At 37.4% G+C, this 19,740-nt stretch overlaps 3 protein-coding genes across 6 annotated transcripts; all 3 read left to right on the top strand.

Annotated features, from left to right (window-relative positions):
* The first annotated feature begins 284 nt into the window (after positions 1–284).
* LOC141912448 (uncharacterized) lies at positions 285–3,580 on the top strand. The gene is made up of 5 exons (XM_074803650.1): positions 285–391; positions 788–1,048; positions 1,364–1,617; positions 1,758–1,809; positions 2,194–3,580. The coding sequence occupies exons 1-5, from the start codon at positions 382–384 to the stop codon at positions 3,072–3,074; spliced, it is 1,458 nt and encodes a 485-aa protein (XP_074659751.1). The 5' UTR covers positions 285–381; the 3' UTR covers positions 3,075–3,580.
* A 523-nt stretch (positions 3,581–4,103) lies between these two features.
* LOC141912449 (uncharacterized) lies at positions 4,104–13,988 on the top strand. Of its 4 annotated transcripts, XR_012620170.1 has the most exons (9): positions 4,104–4,457; positions 7,551–7,693; positions 7,880–8,167; positions 8,568–8,767; positions 9,975–10,047; positions 10,128–10,253; positions 10,484–10,658; positions 10,751–10,861; positions 13,958–13,988. XR_012620170.1 is itself a non-coding variant. In XM_074803651.1 (8 exons), exons 1-7 carry the CDS (start codon positions 4,151–4,153, stop codon positions 10,323–10,325), a joined length of 1,143 nt encoding a protein of 380 aa, XP_074659752.1. In that variant the 5' UTR covers positions 4,104–4,150; the 3' UTR covers positions 10,326–10,370; positions 10,484–10,611. The 4 variants fall into 4 exon arrangements, 1 of the variants encoding a protein (XP_074659752.1); XR_012620169.1 differs by lacking the exon at positions 13,958–13,988 and having other exon boundaries at positions 10,751–10,891; XM_074803651.1 differs by lacking the exons at positions 10,751–10,861; positions 13,958–13,988 and adding an exon at positions 10,320–10,370 and having other exon boundaries at positions 10,484–10,611.
* Positions 13,989–15,409: 1,421 nt separating this feature from the next.
* Positions 15,410–18,231, top strand: LOC141912960 (solute carrier family 22 member 21-like). The gene is made up of 11 exons (XM_074804397.1): positions 15,410–15,437; positions 15,512–15,711; positions 15,790–16,020; positions 16,182–16,378; positions 16,450–16,595; positions 16,665–16,815; positions 16,899–17,033; positions 17,105–17,190; positions 17,277–17,394; positions 17,896–17,968; positions 18,043–18,231. Exons 1-11 carry the CDS (start codon positions 15,410–15,412, stop codon positions 18,229–18,231), a joined length of 1,554 nt encoding a protein of 517 aa, XP_074660498.1.
* The last annotated feature ends 1,509 nt before the right edge of the window (positions 18,232–19,740 follow it).

The raw sequence follows: 19,740 nt of genomic DNA, 5'->3' as shown, positions 1-19,740 counted from the left end.
CGTATTGGGGCCGGGCCGGTCCTCTACCAAAACCATTGATGAAAAGGATAATACATTTTTTCATTTGAAACCATATTTTTCGAAGAAATTGTGACATTTAGATCCGTCACTTAAAGGTTTAAAAAGTATGGCACGTAAAAAAGCATCAGAAATACTTGTTTTCACTTGGTTTGAAAAAGCAATGAAGTCTGTGTGAACTGCTTTTGTGTTCAATACCGGTTCTCACACACTGTTTTAAATTATATAAACTTATTTCAACGGCACATATACCGGATATTCTCTGGCATTGAGAATAGCATTGAAGTTGCTACTTTAGAATTAAGTAGACTTCGCACAATAAGTTTTGATTTGGATGTTTCGAATGTTTCCTCACACGATCGAATGGATGAAGGTAAATCCGTATTTCCGTTGAGTATTTTTATGAACATAAGCCACGTCCACATATGGCTCTTATTTTGGCCGTACCTGAAACGAATATATTTATAACGTACCGAAACCAATCATGTGCGTCCACAGACGGTTTTCAATCAGCTGGTTATCACCGGTCCAGCTATACTGACACAGCACTGAATGACTGGCAATTAATAGAAAGTTCTTATTCACACAAAAGAGATGGTTCGTTTTATGATTTAGAAGCGGACCTAGATCGGTCGGTCTAAATATGTTCGTTATAAAATTGAGCGTAGTGAACGTACGAATAGTGTCATCCAAAAAAAAATTAGAACGTTTTAAGTAAATCGGTGTGATCGTGTAGATATTGTTGAATTTGTCTGTGTTATTTTTTAAGAGGAGGAACTTTGGAGTGATGTATGTGACATACTGACTGGCTGTGAGTTCACCTTGATGCAATGGCAAATTCTGCTGCGTAAACTGGGACTCAAATCTGGCATCATTAAAAGTATAGTGAAAGATCACGAGAAAGATGGACTGAAAGAGATGGCGCATATCGGTTTTCGGAGATGGCGAGTGGCGAAGGGTGGTACAGTAGCGACTTGTAGCAGCAATCTATGCACGGAGCTCCGTAAACAACACCTCGCTCTGACAGCGGGTACGGATCCTAGGAATAAGTATATTTATAATTTCAATGAGGCTAATCCAGTCATTAAGGTAAGCCCAACGTAAAGTCAACGATGGGTTAGAATCTTTAGAATTGTCTTCAATCAATCCTTCGTTTCAATAGACTGACAGGCGGACATAGACATTGTCTACCAACACCCCCACATTTAAAAAGACAGACAGGCAGACCGATAGACAGATATAGCGTAGACTTATCGGACGATGATTAGCGCGGGGTTTGTTCCCCATGATATCTTAAAATGCTCTTCTTTGTCCTTAAAATGCTCTTCTTTGTCCTTAACTTTAGAAAAGATTGAAAGATTTATCAGGAAACGAAAAGAACCGGTTAACAAGGAAACGTCGCCAGCGATGCCGAGGAGAAATTCAAACGCATCGACTAGCACAACTGAACTACTGAAGCAAAGTATGAAAGTATCTGATACTGTGTCAGAGCAGTTCCTCCTAAACCGATCAGACCTGCTCGTTAGACCTGCTCTAAATCACGGATACTACCATCAGTCAAGCTCAACTACCTGTTGTATGGCCAGTGATCCAATTCCGGTATTTATCTCTAAGATTTGTTTTTTAAATTGAAGAAATCATGTCTATCTATTGAATACAATATCTACATACTCTTGAACATGATATCAAAATCTTAGATTTGTTGTTTGTCATTAGAAACACGTATTTGTTTTCTACAGGAGCTGTGTGACCTCGTGAACGACGTCCTATGCGTTCCATCGAAACACGATGGTAATATAGTTCATTTCATTTATTTCATCATTGTTGTGACACGCGCGGAATATGTGAACTATAATTGAGAGAGAATTGATAGGGTTTATAGAAACAGTACCCAGTCATATTTTTATTAGGCCTGTAAAAAAACCTGAATAGAATGAAATAATTAAATAGTTTCGTTAAACAGGTTTCTTATTAGTTAGAATTAGATTAGTTAAAAGTCGATTTCTTATTGACCGCAATTAACAATTTGGGAAGTAATAATGTTCTTAATTAGAATTATGATATCTTATGAGTATATAATTCCTAACGCTCGATTTGGTTGCGTCGCTTCTGAGCTTAGGCATTGCAAATTCCCACTCAAATCTTAGCTGAATAATTTCATTCGGTTTCTTTCAGCCGGCATATTTTCCCACACGGCCAACCTACCGTTACCTGATGCTGAGAATTTACGATGGCCCAGTGACGTCACGGTTATGCAAAACGGTCGCGTGGTCGTCTGCGATTTTAACAATGATTGTCTGTATGTCTTCACTCCAGTCACGTCTGGAGAAACATGGACCTTCGTCCTGGAACAGACGATCGTACACGCGGGTAAACTACGGGAACCTCGGAGAGTTGCAGCCTGGGCTGATTATATATTTGTCTGTATGGAAGGCCAGCGCTCGATACTTGTGTATTCATTCGCCGGAACATTCCTAGCCGAAATTCACGTACAATTTAACGTTTGTTGTATCCACGTTAAAGATGACGTTTTGTACGTCGGAGGTCGGGGTCAAGTGGTGCCCTATCTCATCCGCGGTCCGAACTGCGTCGAACTGGCGTTTAATGTGATTTACAGGTTAGAATCGCAGGCGCTATCGTGTCAGTATATGGCTGCGACAGGAAATGGCGGTTTGATGGTGGTCACTGGTGCAGATAACAATTCAGACTACGGGAAATTTTGTTTCTGGTCTCCGTCCGTATCAATGCCAAGTGTAGTCATCGATTTGAAATCTCCACGCGGTATAACCATTGACGGGAATAGCCTGCTTCTATTACAAGATAACAAACTAGGTGAGCAGGAGATATGGCGGATTCCGCTGGATGGGAAAAGCGGGGAAACTCCCATTTGGAAAGATCGCGTTTCAGCGATCGCGGACAATGACCGACATCTGAGAGCTGAAACGTTAGATTTCGTCGGTTCAGATTTATTGATTATGACGGCTCCGACCCGACGAGCGGTCATCATTTCACGACGTGTGTTTACTGAATCAAACTATCAAGTACCGGGATCTTAATCCTGCGTGTCAAAAACGAATATCCATATTGAAATTAAAAAAGACACTATTAGATTTGTTTTTAGCTTTTTTGGCAATCATCTCATATATAAACTAGTCTAATTTTGTCTCAGTTTTTGGACCAGTGTACCCCAAGATTCCCGACCCATTTTTGGAAACTAGAAATCAATATAGCCGATATATATAAATTCTGTGATTGAAAGGGGATTGTGGACTTGAAAACTATTAAATTGACATTTTAACAACAGACGGTATATGCAAACTAAGAATTTTCCCCATATAACAGTAGAAAAAGGATGGCACCTTGGGGTGGAACATGAAACGAATTTGTAAGGATTTTAATGTGACGACTTCATTTCTTATTTCTTGTATCGAATACGCGGTTGAACGGAACGAATATGACATTAAAAGCGATGATACTGTGTTGTATGAGATATTTTATAGTAGGCCCTAATGAATGATAATGCTGAAAACTTATAGAGTGAAATTTATGGGTGAAATTGAATATAGGCTCGACTAATATTTTTGTGATTTCTCAGTAAATGAGAAATCGCAAAAATATTAGTCGAGCCTATATCATTCCCATTACTATTTTCAATATGATCTAATATACTATAGCCTGTGTCATCTGTAAATGACGGCGCATCTGCATGTAGGTTGTTGGATGAATTAGTAAGATTACTTCTCACATCATCTTCTTAACTGTAAATAATAAAAATATGATTAGTCACGGTACAACGACGCCGCCATACAATTTCTTTTTTGTATTATATCATTCACGGCTAGCGACCGGCTTGAGTCCTTTCTCCAAATATATTTACATATGTGTGTGTATGTTATGGTAATGTGTTGTTAGTGAGAGAAAAGTACCTACATCATAAAAGCATCTACCATCATATTCTCAACGGTAGAGTTTCTTGACTAATAAAATTTATAATTTGAATTTAAGCAGTTAATATAATGAATTGAATTGTTTCAGATTGATTTATCGGAACATGCTTCAGTTTTACAAAACAAATCCAAATTTAAATCTATTAGGTTAATGCCGACACTGACAGGAGACTTTTAGCGGTGTGATGGCTGCGACAGTTTACTATGAATGGCATGAATCAAATTTACACATCGTTAATGAACTCGTCACTCATTTGAATTCGACTCGCCCCTCAATAATGCAAGGGGTATTAGGCGGTACCGGTGGTGGCACAACTTCGGAAAAGTCGGCGGAGTTGCCGAAGAAGAGTTTTGTTGCAGCGGGCTCCATCTCGAGTAGGCCTAATAATAAAAGGAAGCGGGCCAGTGTTGTTAATGAAACTGATGCTGATGATTTGTTGACAGGTGATGATGAGAAATCAAAACGTGTTGGCAGTGACTATGATGAAGCAGGTATTTAATTGGATTTGGAAGTCTGCTGCTAGCCAAATTAATTGGTGGCAATGCATCATTATCGTGCTCAATGCTATTTTGCCATTGGCATTGGCTACGTATTACTTAACCTGTTAACTTAGTCTAGTTAGTACCTAGCCGTTGTTCCCCAAACAACGTCTAGGGCCAAAGTGCAGATACAAGGTTAATTTTCGTCCCTCATTTTGAGGGACGAGGCTTTGAGCGTCTATTTCACCCCTTAAAACACCATCAACTTACCTCAAACTGACTGTTCTGTAAAATCAGATGGAAGTTAACTATTGTTTAGGCATGAATTTGTTATCCTAAGTAGCTTTTGACGATCGTAGTAACTGAAAACTTTTGACTAGGCCTAGTCGCCTCTAAAAATAGTGAAGTGAAGCAACATAACAAATATGGCGGCTTTTCGTGGTGCAAGATAGGAGTGTAAATTACGGATTCGGACTTTAACTTGGACTGACATTGATGCCAATGCAGATATTATTCTTGTTTCCAATTCTTAAGGTTAAAATTGACCAAAATGTATGCATTTTATCAACAAAAAATAACATTTAGAGTAATTTTAGAGAGACATAGGCCTATTGAATTTTCACATTTTATTAATTTAGACCGTATTGGACACAGGGTTTTGGCGATGGGCTTGGATTTTATTTCCCGGTTGTTTATAATCTAAATTTGAACTGCGAATAAATTCAAAATATCACAGAAATACCTTGTGTTTATATTGTTTATTTATCCGCTATAAAGTTCCGATAAACAATTGGTCCTTTAGGATCATTATGAGACGGTCGTGGCGCTTCACTATATAAAATCACAAGGGATGAAACGCCCTTCAAGTCGTACCAGCCAGAAAGTTGGGACAGTCACGTGACTTAAGGCTTCTTTATTTGACTGAATGCGAACCTGAAGCATCTAAGATGGAAACTATGGAACGAAAAATATTTGAGAATAACTAACATTCAAATGCATTTTTTAACTATGTATTATATATTTCATCATAATTTATTCTTTATAAGTTATTAATTTCGTACGAATCATAATCTGACAATTGATATCGGTCTGTGAATATGTTAACTTTTCATGTTGAAGTTTTAAATGTGATGACATCATCAGAATGTCAGGTGACTGTCCAAAACTTTGGCTGAAAATTTAAGTACTGCGGAGGCCTGGCGTTTCATCCCTTGTGATTTTATATAGTGACCGTCTGATAATGATCCTTATTGACCAATTGTTTATCGGAACTTTATAGCGGATAAATCAGCAAGGTATTTCTGTGATATTTTGAATTAATTCAAGGTTCATATTTAGCGCCATTCTGGCGAGATTATCAACAACCCGGAAATAAAATCCAAGCCTATCGCCAAACCCCTGTTGTATTGGAAAATCCCGATTGTAGCAATCAATTCAAATCAAATCAATAAATTCGTCGGTTCGCGATTTAAATCATTAAAATTATTATTATGAAACATGTTTTCAAAACTAACAAGGTAACTAATTTATTTATTTTAGTATAAAGGTTTGATTTGACACTAAAATCAGTTGTTGCATTAAAAAACACACGGCATTTTACTCCCAGGGATTGGCAAAATTTTGAGTTAATTATTCAGTACTTGTGTGGAGCGGGACGGTCATTTTGTATTCTCCGGGACTCAACCCTTAGTGATGCTGTGAAACCGGCGCGCTTGTTATTCTAAAAAATTCGACCCATTGCTAAGGGACTGCTTTTTGTGGGATTCAAATCCAGTCTTCCAATAGGTTTCTACGGAGATATGAAGTACAGATTATCATTTTTGCACTAACTACAACTCTGATAGGAGTCCCTGTGGTAGTTAAAACATTCAGTCTGATTCCAAGAGCCTCGGTGGTCAAGTGGAAAGCGTTACCCTAGCATTTGCTTGTCCGGGATCGAATACTGCCTTGTCTGCTTTATTTTCTCTAGGCCCCTATCTCTGAGACTGTTCTCCACACTTGAATTTTCTAAGTGTGCGATTACACAAATAATGCCACATTGGCAAAGTTTATTAGTCCAAATCATTTAAACCAGCAGTCAGTTGCTCCAAAAATGAAAAGTTGGTTAAAAAGAACCGGTGGATATATACCATAGTAGAGATAAACTTAGTTTTAATTGTCACTATATTAACTCTCCACTAGTTAATTCTAACCAACTTTTGAGTAACTGGCCCCAGACCGTTTGGACCATGCACTGCGCGACCAACATTACATATTAATAAATTGCTGTCAGCGTACTCAGCATCGTCGATTGCCTCCTGCTGAAGTGAGTTAAGCTTGCACAATCACAAAGTCTAGCTGTTGACCCTTTCTTCGTCTATTGCACCGCCCATTTCTTTGGCAGACAGGTGGCCGTTTAGTGGGTACCAGTCTAGTATATATTAAGCCAATCAGAAATCTGAAAAATTGAGCCCAAAAAGTTACCTTGAGCTAATAGATGATAATATTAGTAGGTAACAGTGCAGATCCGCACCTCTCGTGAATGGTCCAATCGATTATATTGCAATCACTGTGTCAGATTCAGTGATTTAATTTATGATAATTTCACTAGAAATTAGGTTTTTGGTCCGGTTTTTATCTCGAGATCATCATGATTTTTTAACTCGAGGCCATATTGAATTGGTAAATCTTAAGCAGAGAACTGTCAACTCAAAAATAATTGCTGAAACCATGTTTCATGGTCGTAATAACGTAATTGCGCTGATAATCCTCACATCATTTCAGTAACGATTCATGACAAGTCTGCATTGGAATAACCAAATCCAATATGGCATCCGATTGAAAGATCGTGACAAACTAACTTGAAATAAAAACTGGACCAAAATCTATTTTCTAGCGGAGATAATAGAAATAGTTTAAATCACTGCATTGGATTTACACAGACATTCTGAGTCTTGAACAGTGATTTGTTATTCAATAGATAACATTAGAAGTGCGGATCCGATCTTCACTTGTACCATAAAAGTATTTCATTTTAGCGAGAAAGACCTACTAGACTACAGTCTATGGTCCTGTCATCATACTGTATAGGCCTATGTTTATCGTAATATGTGTATCTATTTCTAGGTGAACCAATGGAAATATCCTCCTCAGCCGTGAAGGAGGAGCAGGAGGTGTTTATTACATGTACTATACCACCACCAGTAATGAATGATGTGTCTACACCTGAATTTATACAAAACGCTTCGACATCATCACCTGAATTACAAGTAGGCAAACTCCTTGTTGTTCCCCTTATCAATGCATACACACCCGGTACCCTATCACTACAACACACGCAGAACCCTAATCACTGCAAACATGTGGTATCCCCTCCCCCCCTCCCGATTTATTTCAATGCAATTACATAAAAAATGTTGCCCATTTCATTTGGAGTATTTTGTTTATTTCTGTAGAGAGGGGAAGGTGGCGATGATGTTTGTGATATTCTGAAGTTACAAATCGCGAAAATGAGAGATCTACTTTCGCACGAACCCGTGTCAGTTCAACGCGAAGAGATTCACTGTTCACTCGCTTATATTCAGTCGTTATCCGCGGATGAAATAGCAGAGTTTTACGCGGGCATTCAGTCGACAGTCAATGCAGAGAACGTTCAAATATTAACTGATTGTTTCATATCTATGGAAACGGTTGTTAGTCATTTGAATTGTTTGAAATTTCTCAAAATGATCGTCTACAGTCAGGTGAATGATGAATCCACCATTTGCCCCTCGTCCTTGGGGCCAGTTGCACAGTCGCGACTAAAGTCCAAAAGTTGTCTTAAATCTTAAGACTGATCTTAAATTGTTGGATTGGCTATAAAACTAAGTTGGTCTTAGACTGGTATTAAGTCTAAGCCATGACTATGCAACCGGCCCCTGATGTGTAACTTCTGGACCCAGTTTCATAGGAGTGAGGTCGAATCAACTTTTGGAAACATAATAGGTTAATTGTTATTATCATAGATACTCATTGTAACTACATTCGTTATAACCCAAGCTGAATATTCATCCCTCGGGTACCCTTGACACCCCTGGGTTTGAAACCGGATCCTGTTTTTGTATAGACCTAAGTGAATTTGGTTGACATGATTTTCTTTTTCAGCTCATTGGACTAAAGCAAAACGTGTCTCGCAGTTTGTTGGCGACTGTTCAAGTTATGACACGTAAATACCACAGCGCGAGTGTTGCCGGTATATTCATCCCTCTAGCAACAAGCATTCATTCATCAAGTCCTCAGATCGACTTGGTCGCAAAAATTGTGAAAGACGAATTTACGGTGGACCAAAAACTGGAATTCTTTAGGTAAGGGCATAACAAATGTAGTTCAAAATCATTGCTTAGTTCCACGATTGTTGATTTTGAAGATGCTTCAATGGATTGTCTAGATATTTCCGTGTGTGTATATATATATATATATATATATATATGTAGAAAGATGGGCAGCCGATGGAACTGGCCTGATCAAAATTACGGTAGCTGACTGGCAGCCATTGTGGTTTGCCAAAAATCAGCATTGTTAACATTTTTACACATTTTTAGCCCACTTTGGACTTTAGTCCCAGCGGGCTATTGCGTTCACTTTTCGTTCGTTCATCCATCCGTAAACGGAATCCAGTTATTTTGGGAAGTTTTAAAGATGCTTCAATGGAATTTCTTGATGTTTGAGTTACACATGTATCTACCATAGACACATCTTTAGCCTAAAAACTGGCCCCGTCAGAATCAAGATGGCCGACTGGCAGCCATTGTTGTTCGCCAAAATCAGCACTGAGGGAAATCTTGGAGACGCTTTGATCAATTACCATGATCTTTCGTATATATTTGAATCCCCCAATCCCCCCATCAGCATGAGAAAAATTAGGTTGATCTGACTCAAGATGGCCGTCCTATGACCTTTTATGCGCTATAAAATGCCAATTTTGGAATTCTGAGTCCTGTAGCTTCCTACTGGTTTGCAATTTTTCATTGCAACTTGTGATGGGTATTCTTTGGAAAGGAATCTTTAATACCGGAGATAGGTATTGTCGACCAGCCAATCAGGCAATTGGCGGCCATAGAATAACTGTCTAATTTTTTTTGCCAATGAACTTATCTCATTGGCTTGAATATATTGTAACACAGGGTTTTTCGACACTTATACCTATCCAGCATTCGAGATCGTCGATACAAGATGGCGGCTTTTTGAATCATATAATTTCGGATAGTATCCAGATAGTTAAATAGTAGAGAAAATCCAGGCAGTTAATCATAGTAGAAAAAATCCAGATAAACTATACGGAGATATGGCAATCCTTCAACCCAACCATTTTGAATACTCATGTGGCAGCTGTAAGAAAACCCATTATCGCTGCTTAGCAGCTATATTCGTTTTTGATTTTCAGGCAGTTTCATGACATTTTGATAATGAGGAAATAAGTGAAAATTTTCCATGCCATACGATGTGGTTGATCTCCTAGTGAAATCCCCAATTTTTTCTCGCTATCATTAACTCAACATTTTACTTCCATAGGCTTATTTTAGTGAAGAAAGAACCATGGCAAGAGTCAATTATGATTTTACTGCAGAACCTTTTAGATGCACGAGTGAGTGTTCAATATAACTTGAATATCTAGAACAATCTCAGATGAAAATATAACATTTGGGCTAACTTTTTTAATTTCAGTTGCCTCTTGATGCAGTGGCTGTTTCGAGCTTGTGCACCTGCATCGAAAACAGCTCCATTTCATTGGCAAACAAACTGAAATTCGGAAAACTCATGCTTTCGACGATCAATGCCTATGGATCCCAGGTGAAGAAAACTGCATTCGAGTTTTGAAATTGCTTAGTTCTCAATTGCTTGTTTTCAAATTTTCAGAATTAAAACCTGGGGTCAGTTGCTCAAAGATCAATTAAGATTAACCATCAAGTAAACCAAATATTGAATGTCACCGTTAGTTATCCACTGGTTTAACTTAAACTACAGAGCCACTGGACCCAGGAGTTCTAATAATACTTTCTTTTATTTACCGGTAATCACAGTTTACTGACAGCGATATCAACAGTCTGAGGCGTGCCATTTTGACTCATAAAACATTCATGAAAAGAGGTTTAGAAGTTGCTCTAAAGAAGGTTACGTGATTATAGTTTCTGTACCAAAGCGATGAACGAATTGGTGATGAAACTCATGAGATATTTGAAGAGGTATTATTGTTATGTAAGTCAATGTTTGATAGATGTCACACACACACACATATACAGGACCCATTTCTAATTACCGGGTAACTATTATATCTGCATACATTTCAGCACTACAAACGGACCGGACAGTCTCACATCTACCTGAATATAGAATGGGAGTCAGGATTGAAAGTAACACCTCATCCTTTCGTAATCAAGTTATTTTAGATAAAATCGATTGTAGGTATTTTATAGACCAGTTTGATATATCCTAGCCAAAAATATATTTGTAAATATTTTGTAATTGTTGTTAGCATCGTTTTGATTCGGTTAAGTTTTTGGCATTTAGGTGCGACAGCCATCATTTCTGATATATCCAGAAAAATTTTTCAATTTATAGAACCAAGTTCACAGGAATTCCGGAAATTTCTACAAAATATTACAGGTTGACAGACCAGGGTGTATCGGAATTCTGGAATAAACATTAAGAGGGTTAGGGTCTCGATCTGTAGAATTATAGTTGTAGGGTTTAGAGGGTTAGGGTTTATACCTGTCTGTCATACCCCTCCCTGTATTTGGTTAATGAAATGGTTATGCTTTTGTGGAAAACTCCGACAATCTGGTGCACCAAAATAGATTTTTAAAAGGAAATTTGGCCGTTTGGTTTTTGCCGTTCAGGCGCCCACATTTGCATAGGAATTTTACGTCCAGCCCGAATCAATCATCATAATAGAATTGCAGGTGAATTCACAAAATGACTCGATGAAAGGACATATACCTGTAAAAAGTACATTTCTTTACTAAAATCTTTTTTGGCAATGTGAAGAAACGGATATCTTCGGAACAATAAAAAGATCTGTTAAAGACCTGACAATCAATGAAAGAAGAGATGACCCCAAATTGCCCTTCATTCGAGGAAGGTGTGGCTCTATGATGCCCTGTAAAATTGTAAAACAACACAACTATGATTACTTCGAGCAATTTGCATTTGAGTAATATAAGGTCCATGATGGCCGGTATCGACGAACCGTTTAGGTTTGAGTGTACTCTGACGCGTATTGGAAATCTAACACAATCAACTCTGACAAAGTTTTGTTATTGTATATTAGATATAAAGTTTAATAAATAAAATAGAATAATTCTAATAACTGATATTAATTTGTGTATGTCAATGGTTTTCATACACAAATTAATAATTGTGTTAGATTTCCGAGAATTGATTTTTATTCTCTGTTAACCAGAGAAAACCAAAATGTCGACAGGAACAACCAAGGACTGTATAAACAACTCGGATTTCAGCATAAGCGTGTATTTATTTGCTCGGCAAGAATTACAATTATACTACAAACAACAATAGTCATAGACATCCACACTGATCTTACTGCTACAGTACCGTACTGAAAAAAGATTAAATGTTGTACTGGATTATCATGACTTTAACCCTAAATTCATTGTAGATCCCGAAGGTCGGTAACCACCATTCGGTCATGAGTTCGCAAGCTTCAATTTCTATCTGCACCTCATGATTTCTTATACTGGTTTTGGTTTATTCTGGATTGCTCTTTTAGAAGCTATCTAAATACCATAAAATGGTACTAGATTTTCAGCGCACCAAAACCGCTTGTACCACTTTCTACAAATTCTTCGGCACTTGCCTTGGCTTGGATACTGGATGTGCATTCCGACAGGAGCCCAGAAATTCCCTTCCAATACTGTCTAGCTCTGACCCTGGATCCGCCCCCGTTATCACGCCCAAGATTGTCGAAGGAATCTACAATTGGGGATCAGAAAATCGCACCAACCAGTGTTTTTTAGACAGTCAGCACTGATAGAAATGCTTGTCTCAAAAAGAGGAGGGCTTATTAAAATCCTCGATTTGTTGAAACTTAATAATAATAATAATAACATTTATTTCTATACCGCTCTTCACTGCGTCTTAGAGCGGTTAAATCCACACCAAAAAAAAATATTCTTTCTCGGGTGGGCAATCTCCAAAATGGGTAGGTAGGTAGGCAGGGAATTATTTTTTTCTTTTTATAGAAGAAAAAATTTTGGGTATACTTTTGAAAATGGGGTAGGTCGCCGTAAATAATCTTTACTGGACCAAATTTTAGTCAGGAATATGATTAACAGCTAGTATACCACAATAATAAAAGGAAATTGGGGTGTTTGTATACAGTCAAATCCCGTTATACCGCCAACATCGGGATCACGGAAATTTAGGCGTTATGACGGGTTAGGCGGTATAGCGAGAGTTCACTAAAACTTCCCATTTTTCCATCAAATTTTAAGCAATATGTCAAAATAAATAAAGAAAAACAATAAAGACCAACAAATTACTTGTTTTTATTGACTCTTCAAACACAAAATATTACGAACAGTAGGCAATATTACTAATTAATCCGCTGGAGGCAAACGGCACTGAAAGAATGCAGCGTGCACGTGTTTGTTTATTAAAATCCATCACCGATTTTTAATTACCGAGTGCAATGTTTGCGTAAGGTCCTTGTATTGTTTATTTACTCTCTGTGAAAAAGTCAGTTATCTGCGACTGCTTCATAGATAAGCCTGTCAGAGTGTCCAGACGAGATCCAATTTGATTGATAGCACGGATGTCTTCTTCGGTTGCGTACTTGTTCGATTCCAAGTAACGAACGGATTGCATAACGAGCTACTGACGATGTCGGTGGTTTCTCCGGTTCAGGGGTATCCTCTTCTTCATCATCGCCATTGTCATCATTCATGTCACTTCTCACTAAATCTAAAATCTCATCATCCTGAGGTAGTTAAGGATCGATCAGGCAAGAGGGCATAATATAAACCAGTCTCGTCCATATTGAACACGTCCCTCGGAGTAAAGTTCTTGATAACCTCTTTGGCCTTTTCTATTCCGGATTTCACAACTTCCTGATCAACTCCAGCACTTTCTCCACTGATTTTGTGACTGGATATTCCGTAACGATGCTTAAATCTGTTCAGCCATCCACTGGAGTAACTAAACTCGCCAATTTCTAACTCCCCACCAAAATAAATCGCCTTTGCTCTGATAATGTCTTGGGTGACAGGAATGTTCTTGGCTCTTGTAGAGCTAAACCACAAATAAAGGGCTTTCTCCATATTTTCATGTTTAGCTGACCGTAATCTCTTAGAAGACAGAGCTGCCTCAGTGTTTAATTCAGAATTTAACCATTTTTTCAGCCTGTGCTAGAATATCGCCAATAGTTCGTCGTTTGATCGGCTTTTTCCATAATGTAGCAAAGTGATCTGCAACAGCTTGCTGCGATTTTGTCGGCCACTTCTTTGAAAATTCACAGATTTCACGCTTTTCTTTCACAGATAAAGACAGCCGGGGTCGTTTTTCAGCCATGCTGAGACAAGCGATTAGATACACGATCTAAAGTTACCGCGCAGTATTGGTCGTTTTGGAGACAATAGATCGTTGCGCTATATCTGCAGTGTATTATAAGCCTACATATAGAATTGATCGCTAAATTATTTCGCTGGCGGTATAACGCGACAAAAAGTAATGCTTAACAATATATTTGTACGCAGATTAGTGTTGGCGGTTGGCGGTTAGCGGAAGTCGGTATGACGGGACAAAAATACATTAGATTAAATACATCTGATCTGTGCATTGGCGAAAATACGGCGAGAGCCGGGGCTGGCGGTATTACAGAAGGCGGTATAACGAGATTTGACTGTAATTACTTATAATCGGGGGTTCACTGTATCTAAAACATATCTTACAAAAATGTCGGTTTCGAAGACAACCATTATGAAACGTTGTAAACGTATTTGAGTCAGCTGGGGCAAATTATTGTATCAGGTATCAAATTATCATTAGGGCGACGTAGCAGTGATTTGATCACCATAAGGGCGCTTTAATGGTGATTTGATCACCATTTGACACCCGATACAATTATTTACATTTTGTACATTGGATTACCACAAAAAACACGTGTCAAAAACCTCTGCGACCACGTTAAATTTTCTCGTATCGGGATCCTGTAAGGTTTACCACGAAGCCTGGAATGCTCGCAGAGATCACTCATTGAGTCCTCTGGAAAAAGAAACGTTTTGGAGAGCAGATCTTAGAGGATTTTGGACGGTACGACGAACATCAAATATTTCGGATTTTCGATATCGAAGTTGTGAGTTTTGCTTCACCGCTTCCTTCGTTGGGTTTGCTATTCCAAGGTAACAATTACACGAATTATTCTTCCTCTCAGCTAGGTCTGCATGGTCTGCATCTGCAAATAAATACTTGGATTAAGATTTTTTTAAATAATGAGAATCCGACCGAATACCAAACCGTTATGTCCTTGCAACGGATTTCCAATTTCAAAATGAAAAACAAAGTTAAGAAATGTAATCATGTTACAAGTAAAAGATTTCTGTCCTGCTTACAATATAAACTCGATCATTAAACCATTGAAAATCGACACAGAAAATTACAGTAACTTCTCAGTAATAATAAAACGCTGGCGGTCAAATCTTGAATGTATGGAGAAAACTAGAATTCGAAAGGTTTTTACATTACATTTTCGTATTTTACAACAAGTTGTCTTTCGTATTTTACGACATTATAGTATAACACTGCTTCGATAATATCGGTTCGAAATAGTTTTGGTTGATGATACAGGTCGTTTGCAACTCGATGGAAGTTGAAACCTCTTTGACGGATTTAGGGAGATACGGAAAATATCAGATATTTCAGTTGTTCATTATCGAAATAGCGACTTCATCAACGGCTGCGTGTGCATTCGGTATGATATTTCAAGGTAAATAATGTCTTATGTGGCGTATCGTCCGAAAAGTAAGCCCTAAAAGTCAGGAATCATCTGGTTCGTAGGCGGTTAATAACGATAATGTTATATTGTAAAAATTCAGCATGGATTCCGGAACATCATTGTAAACTTGCTACTGTAAACCAAACAGTGAACCAGTCGATACCATATACAACTAGTGAGGATGGAGAAATTAAACTCGATCAGTGTCGACAATTCAAGTCAATTACAGATAATACCACAGTCGTCTGTCAAAACGGTTACTATTACCAGTCACAGGGTTACTATACTCTTACCGAACAGGTCAGTCAGGTCACTCAGCAGAAATCTTAATGATCCAATCAAAAGAAAAATGATAAAATGATTTTTAACTATTTTCAGTTTTCGTGGGTTTGTGAATCCAGTCACATGAATGCTCTAGCGATGTCGATATATTTCGGAGGTGTAGTTGCCGGAAGCATAGTGGTGCCACCTTGGTCTGATTATTTTGGAAGGAAGATCCCGTTTATAGCCTGTTCTGTATTGTTCGCCGTTTCGATGTTTCTTCCAGTCATTTTTGTCAACCAAACATTTTTCTTCACAATGAAATTCTTTAGCGGAGTTTTCAATATGGTGAATGATTTCTGTGATCGACGATGAATTTATGCCCAAAACAAAATTTATACAATATGGACAAGGAAGAAATTACAGAAAAGTCCAAAGAATAGATATAAAAATCGGTGATCATTTGCGAGGAAGATGTTCTGCTTACTTGCTTTGGTTGTTTCTTTTAGGGTGCCTCCATAGTCTCCTATGTTTTGGTTTGTGAATGGTTCCCCACCGATCAGCGTTCATTCGCTAACACATTTCACATGCTCACATGGTCAACAGGAATGATTGTTATTGGAATTTGCGGCTATTTGTTCACTCACTGGAAATATATGCAACTCATTGGGGGTATCATTCCTTGTATCGCAATTTTAGGAATAAAGTAAATAGATTTTTCTAAATGACAACATGTACATTCAAAACTTCATCATATTACACATATTTTGTAATTAGGTTTTACGATGAATCTGTAGCGTGGCTCGTCGCTAATTCCAGACCCGAAGAAGCGATCAGAATTTTAAGAAAAGCAGCAAAATTTAACAAACGCTCGCTTTCACCAGCCACCATTTCTGCCATTAGAAAAACCACAGAAAAACAAGGTGAATTGTTAAAAATACCCGACAGTCATGAAAATGAATTTTAAAGTTACCAAAGTATGTTTTATTCAGATAAGAATTCGGACAGGGTTAAATTAGTGTTTAGAAATATGGTCGGCTGTTCTAAGGGAAGTGAAGACTCGGATAACGAGACGATTGGAATTTTACAGATACTCAAACATCCAAAACTGCGTCTATACACGATGCTAGAAGCTATTATCTGGTACACACTAATACATTCATACAATGAATAATGTGGATGGAACTTCCACTTTTCATATTTTCATGAATTTCCCTTTCTTCTAGGTGTTTTACAAGTCTAACTTACTACGGTTTGACATTAAGTACGTCAGTAATGGCTGGAGGTCGATTTGCTAATTATTTTCTGAGCGCTGCTATTGAAATACCAAGTTACATAGCGGTGCATTTCGTACTTCTGTAGTAAGTTGAAATCTTTAAAAAGTTGCGAATCGAAAATTGGATTTAAGTGTACATGCATTTGCATTTTTCAGTATTGGAAGACGAGTATCGTTGATGTTACTTTATGTTATAACCGGTCTAGTTCTAATAGCTGTGACGTTCTGTCCAAAAAACGTCGGTATGTTTATCACATACTGGGAAGTTTCTACAGACACAAAATGTCTTTAAATCTTGTGTAATGTAGGGACCAACTTGTATTTCTAGGAAAGACGAATTTGGTACCGTTAATTATGACGTTTAATACTGCAGGAAAATTCTGCTGCACTGCAGCATTTAGTATCATTTACATCCATACCAGTGAACTTTACCCGACTAACTTCAGGTGAGATTCTTCCGCTAAACAAGAAAATCATTCCCTTGGCCTATTTTTTATAACGTGGAGTACGGATTTTTCAAGAAAACAGTGGGAGGGTGATGGGAAAAAATAATTATTGAAAAAAAGATTTTTGATAATAGGCGTTTTAAGATGGAAGGGAACAGGAAAAATGAAAATAGAAAATATTTTATTATTCGAATGTTTTTTTTTTCACATAAAACCTCGGAAGGACTGCAGAGAAAAATAAAAACGGAGTGAAAATGGTGATGAATATTATTCAAATTATGGGTGATTTTTTTGCAAATGATATCGAAAATTAAGATGAACATAACTTTTACAAGATACAAGATTTAAAATCATTTTCTATTGAAAAATTGTGATGAAAACAATTTGATTTTTCAATTTTTTTATTTGATGATATTTTATTTTCTCTGCAGAATTCGGGGAGGCGGATCCGTACTCTAAGTTATTAAAAAGGGCCTAATCACTGTACTATCTATTTTACAGAAACCGTGCTGTAGGTATTGCTTCAGCGTTTGCCCGAGTAGGGTCGATGACAGCACCATTCGCCGCTTACTTGGTAGGTTTCTATCTCGTACATTCTCAATCCTGTAACTTGTCTAAGATTTTGACATTACGATCGAATTGTTTCAGGCTCTATCTATATCTTGGTTGCCAGGCGTGATTCTCGGGTGTATTGGACTGGTTACCGCTTTACTGATGTTACCCTTACCGGAAACTAGAGGTGTACCGATGCCTCAAACCATCAGTGACATCGACCGACCTAAACACAACTTGATTTACACAATTGTCGATGAAAATCGACTAGAAGAAATTAGTTAATTTTAACCTGAGGTAATCAGCAATAGATTCATAATTAGAATTATTAGTTTTCTTTACTTTGCTTATTGCCAGTCCTACAACATATACAATAGAATATTCAATAGTTTTCCCAAATAAAAGTAATTGTATTAGCATTATCTAACTATGATCAACTCTCCGTGATTTCCGAGATTCAAAATCATGGAATGGAATAGATATCATTTGCGAAATAAATTGACTAAATACATTTTCAAATTGCCGTTGGAAAAATTCCGAAAAATCATGAAAATGTTCTAGGCGTCGTGGGCGAGTTCGGTGGATTATGCCCTGACGCTCGGAGTTAAACGAGTAATGCACCTGATCACGTATTTTCATCTCTGCGCATTCTCTCGTATGACTAAACATATTTCCAATTAGAAAAGCCGTCCTTAAACTTACAATTGTTTCGAAATGGATCCTCATTCACTTTAAATGTATTCCGTTAATCCGGCCTGTTCTGGTTGTTGATTCAAAATGTTATTATGTAATCTTCTGCTATTTTAAGCACCACTTTCTATAAACTTATATCACAACGTACTGTAGTTTTGCATTATTTGTAACTTGTCTTGAGAAGGGGCATATATATGTTAACCCGAAGACGTTCGACTTATTCAACATGATTGATATAGATGAAATATGAAACTGTTTGTTCTTATGGATTTTTTATATTTCATTGTCTTTGAACATTTCTTCCGTGAACGAAATCACTTTTAAACTCGACTTTTAATCTCGATATTTCAACAAGGAGGTTTGGTGGTATCAAAATCCTGCATTATGTGAAACTTAAATGAGAATTATAGCATGCGCACGTAAATTTAATAATAATAAATTTATTTCCACAATAAAATTACAACATGTCATAAAGAGATATACAAATATGAAATGTTTTAATATAATGTGGAGGAGATTAGATGAAGCCAATGAAGGCTTATAACATCTCTAATCCCCTAGCATACACCGATTCACTCAACTCATACACACATGCAGTCATACACCTTCACCCAACATGCACCCACACACGTAGTCACTCAGGCGGTCAATTACACGCAAATAATTCCAGACAACAGGACCAGAAATTTTTACTGTGAATTGTGTTTTGTTAGTCCGAAATCTGGCAACACGAAAAGAATTCATATTTCTGGTTGAATACGAGTGTATATCAACATTCTTTTTGAAATACCGATTAAAGGAATTTGGCAATTTTGAATTATTGAATTTGAACATAAATAGACATAATTGAAATTTTGTAATATGTCTAAATTTTAGGATATTCAATTTCTTGAAGATAGGGTCAGTGTGTTCTAGGAAATGAGACTTATTAACTATTCTTACTGCTTTTTTGTAGTAAAATTAGTGGATTAAGCTTGTTTGCATAATTACTTCCCCAGATTAAATTACAATATTGTAAATGAGGATAAACAAAACTATAATAAAGGGTAATAAGGATATTTGATGGGAAATGCTTTTTTAATCTGGTTAAAATTCCAATGG

The sequence above is a fragment of the Tubulanus polymorphus genome, chromosome 11 (assembly GCF_964204645.1).
Source record: "Tubulanus polymorphus chromosome 11, tnTubPoly1.2, whole genome shotgun sequence".
Lineage (NCBI taxonomy): Eukaryota > Metazoa > Nemertea > Palaeonemertea > Tubulaniformes > Tubulanidae > Tubulanus > Tubulanus polymorphus.
This window is presented reverse-complemented; position numbering and strand designations above follow the sequence as displayed.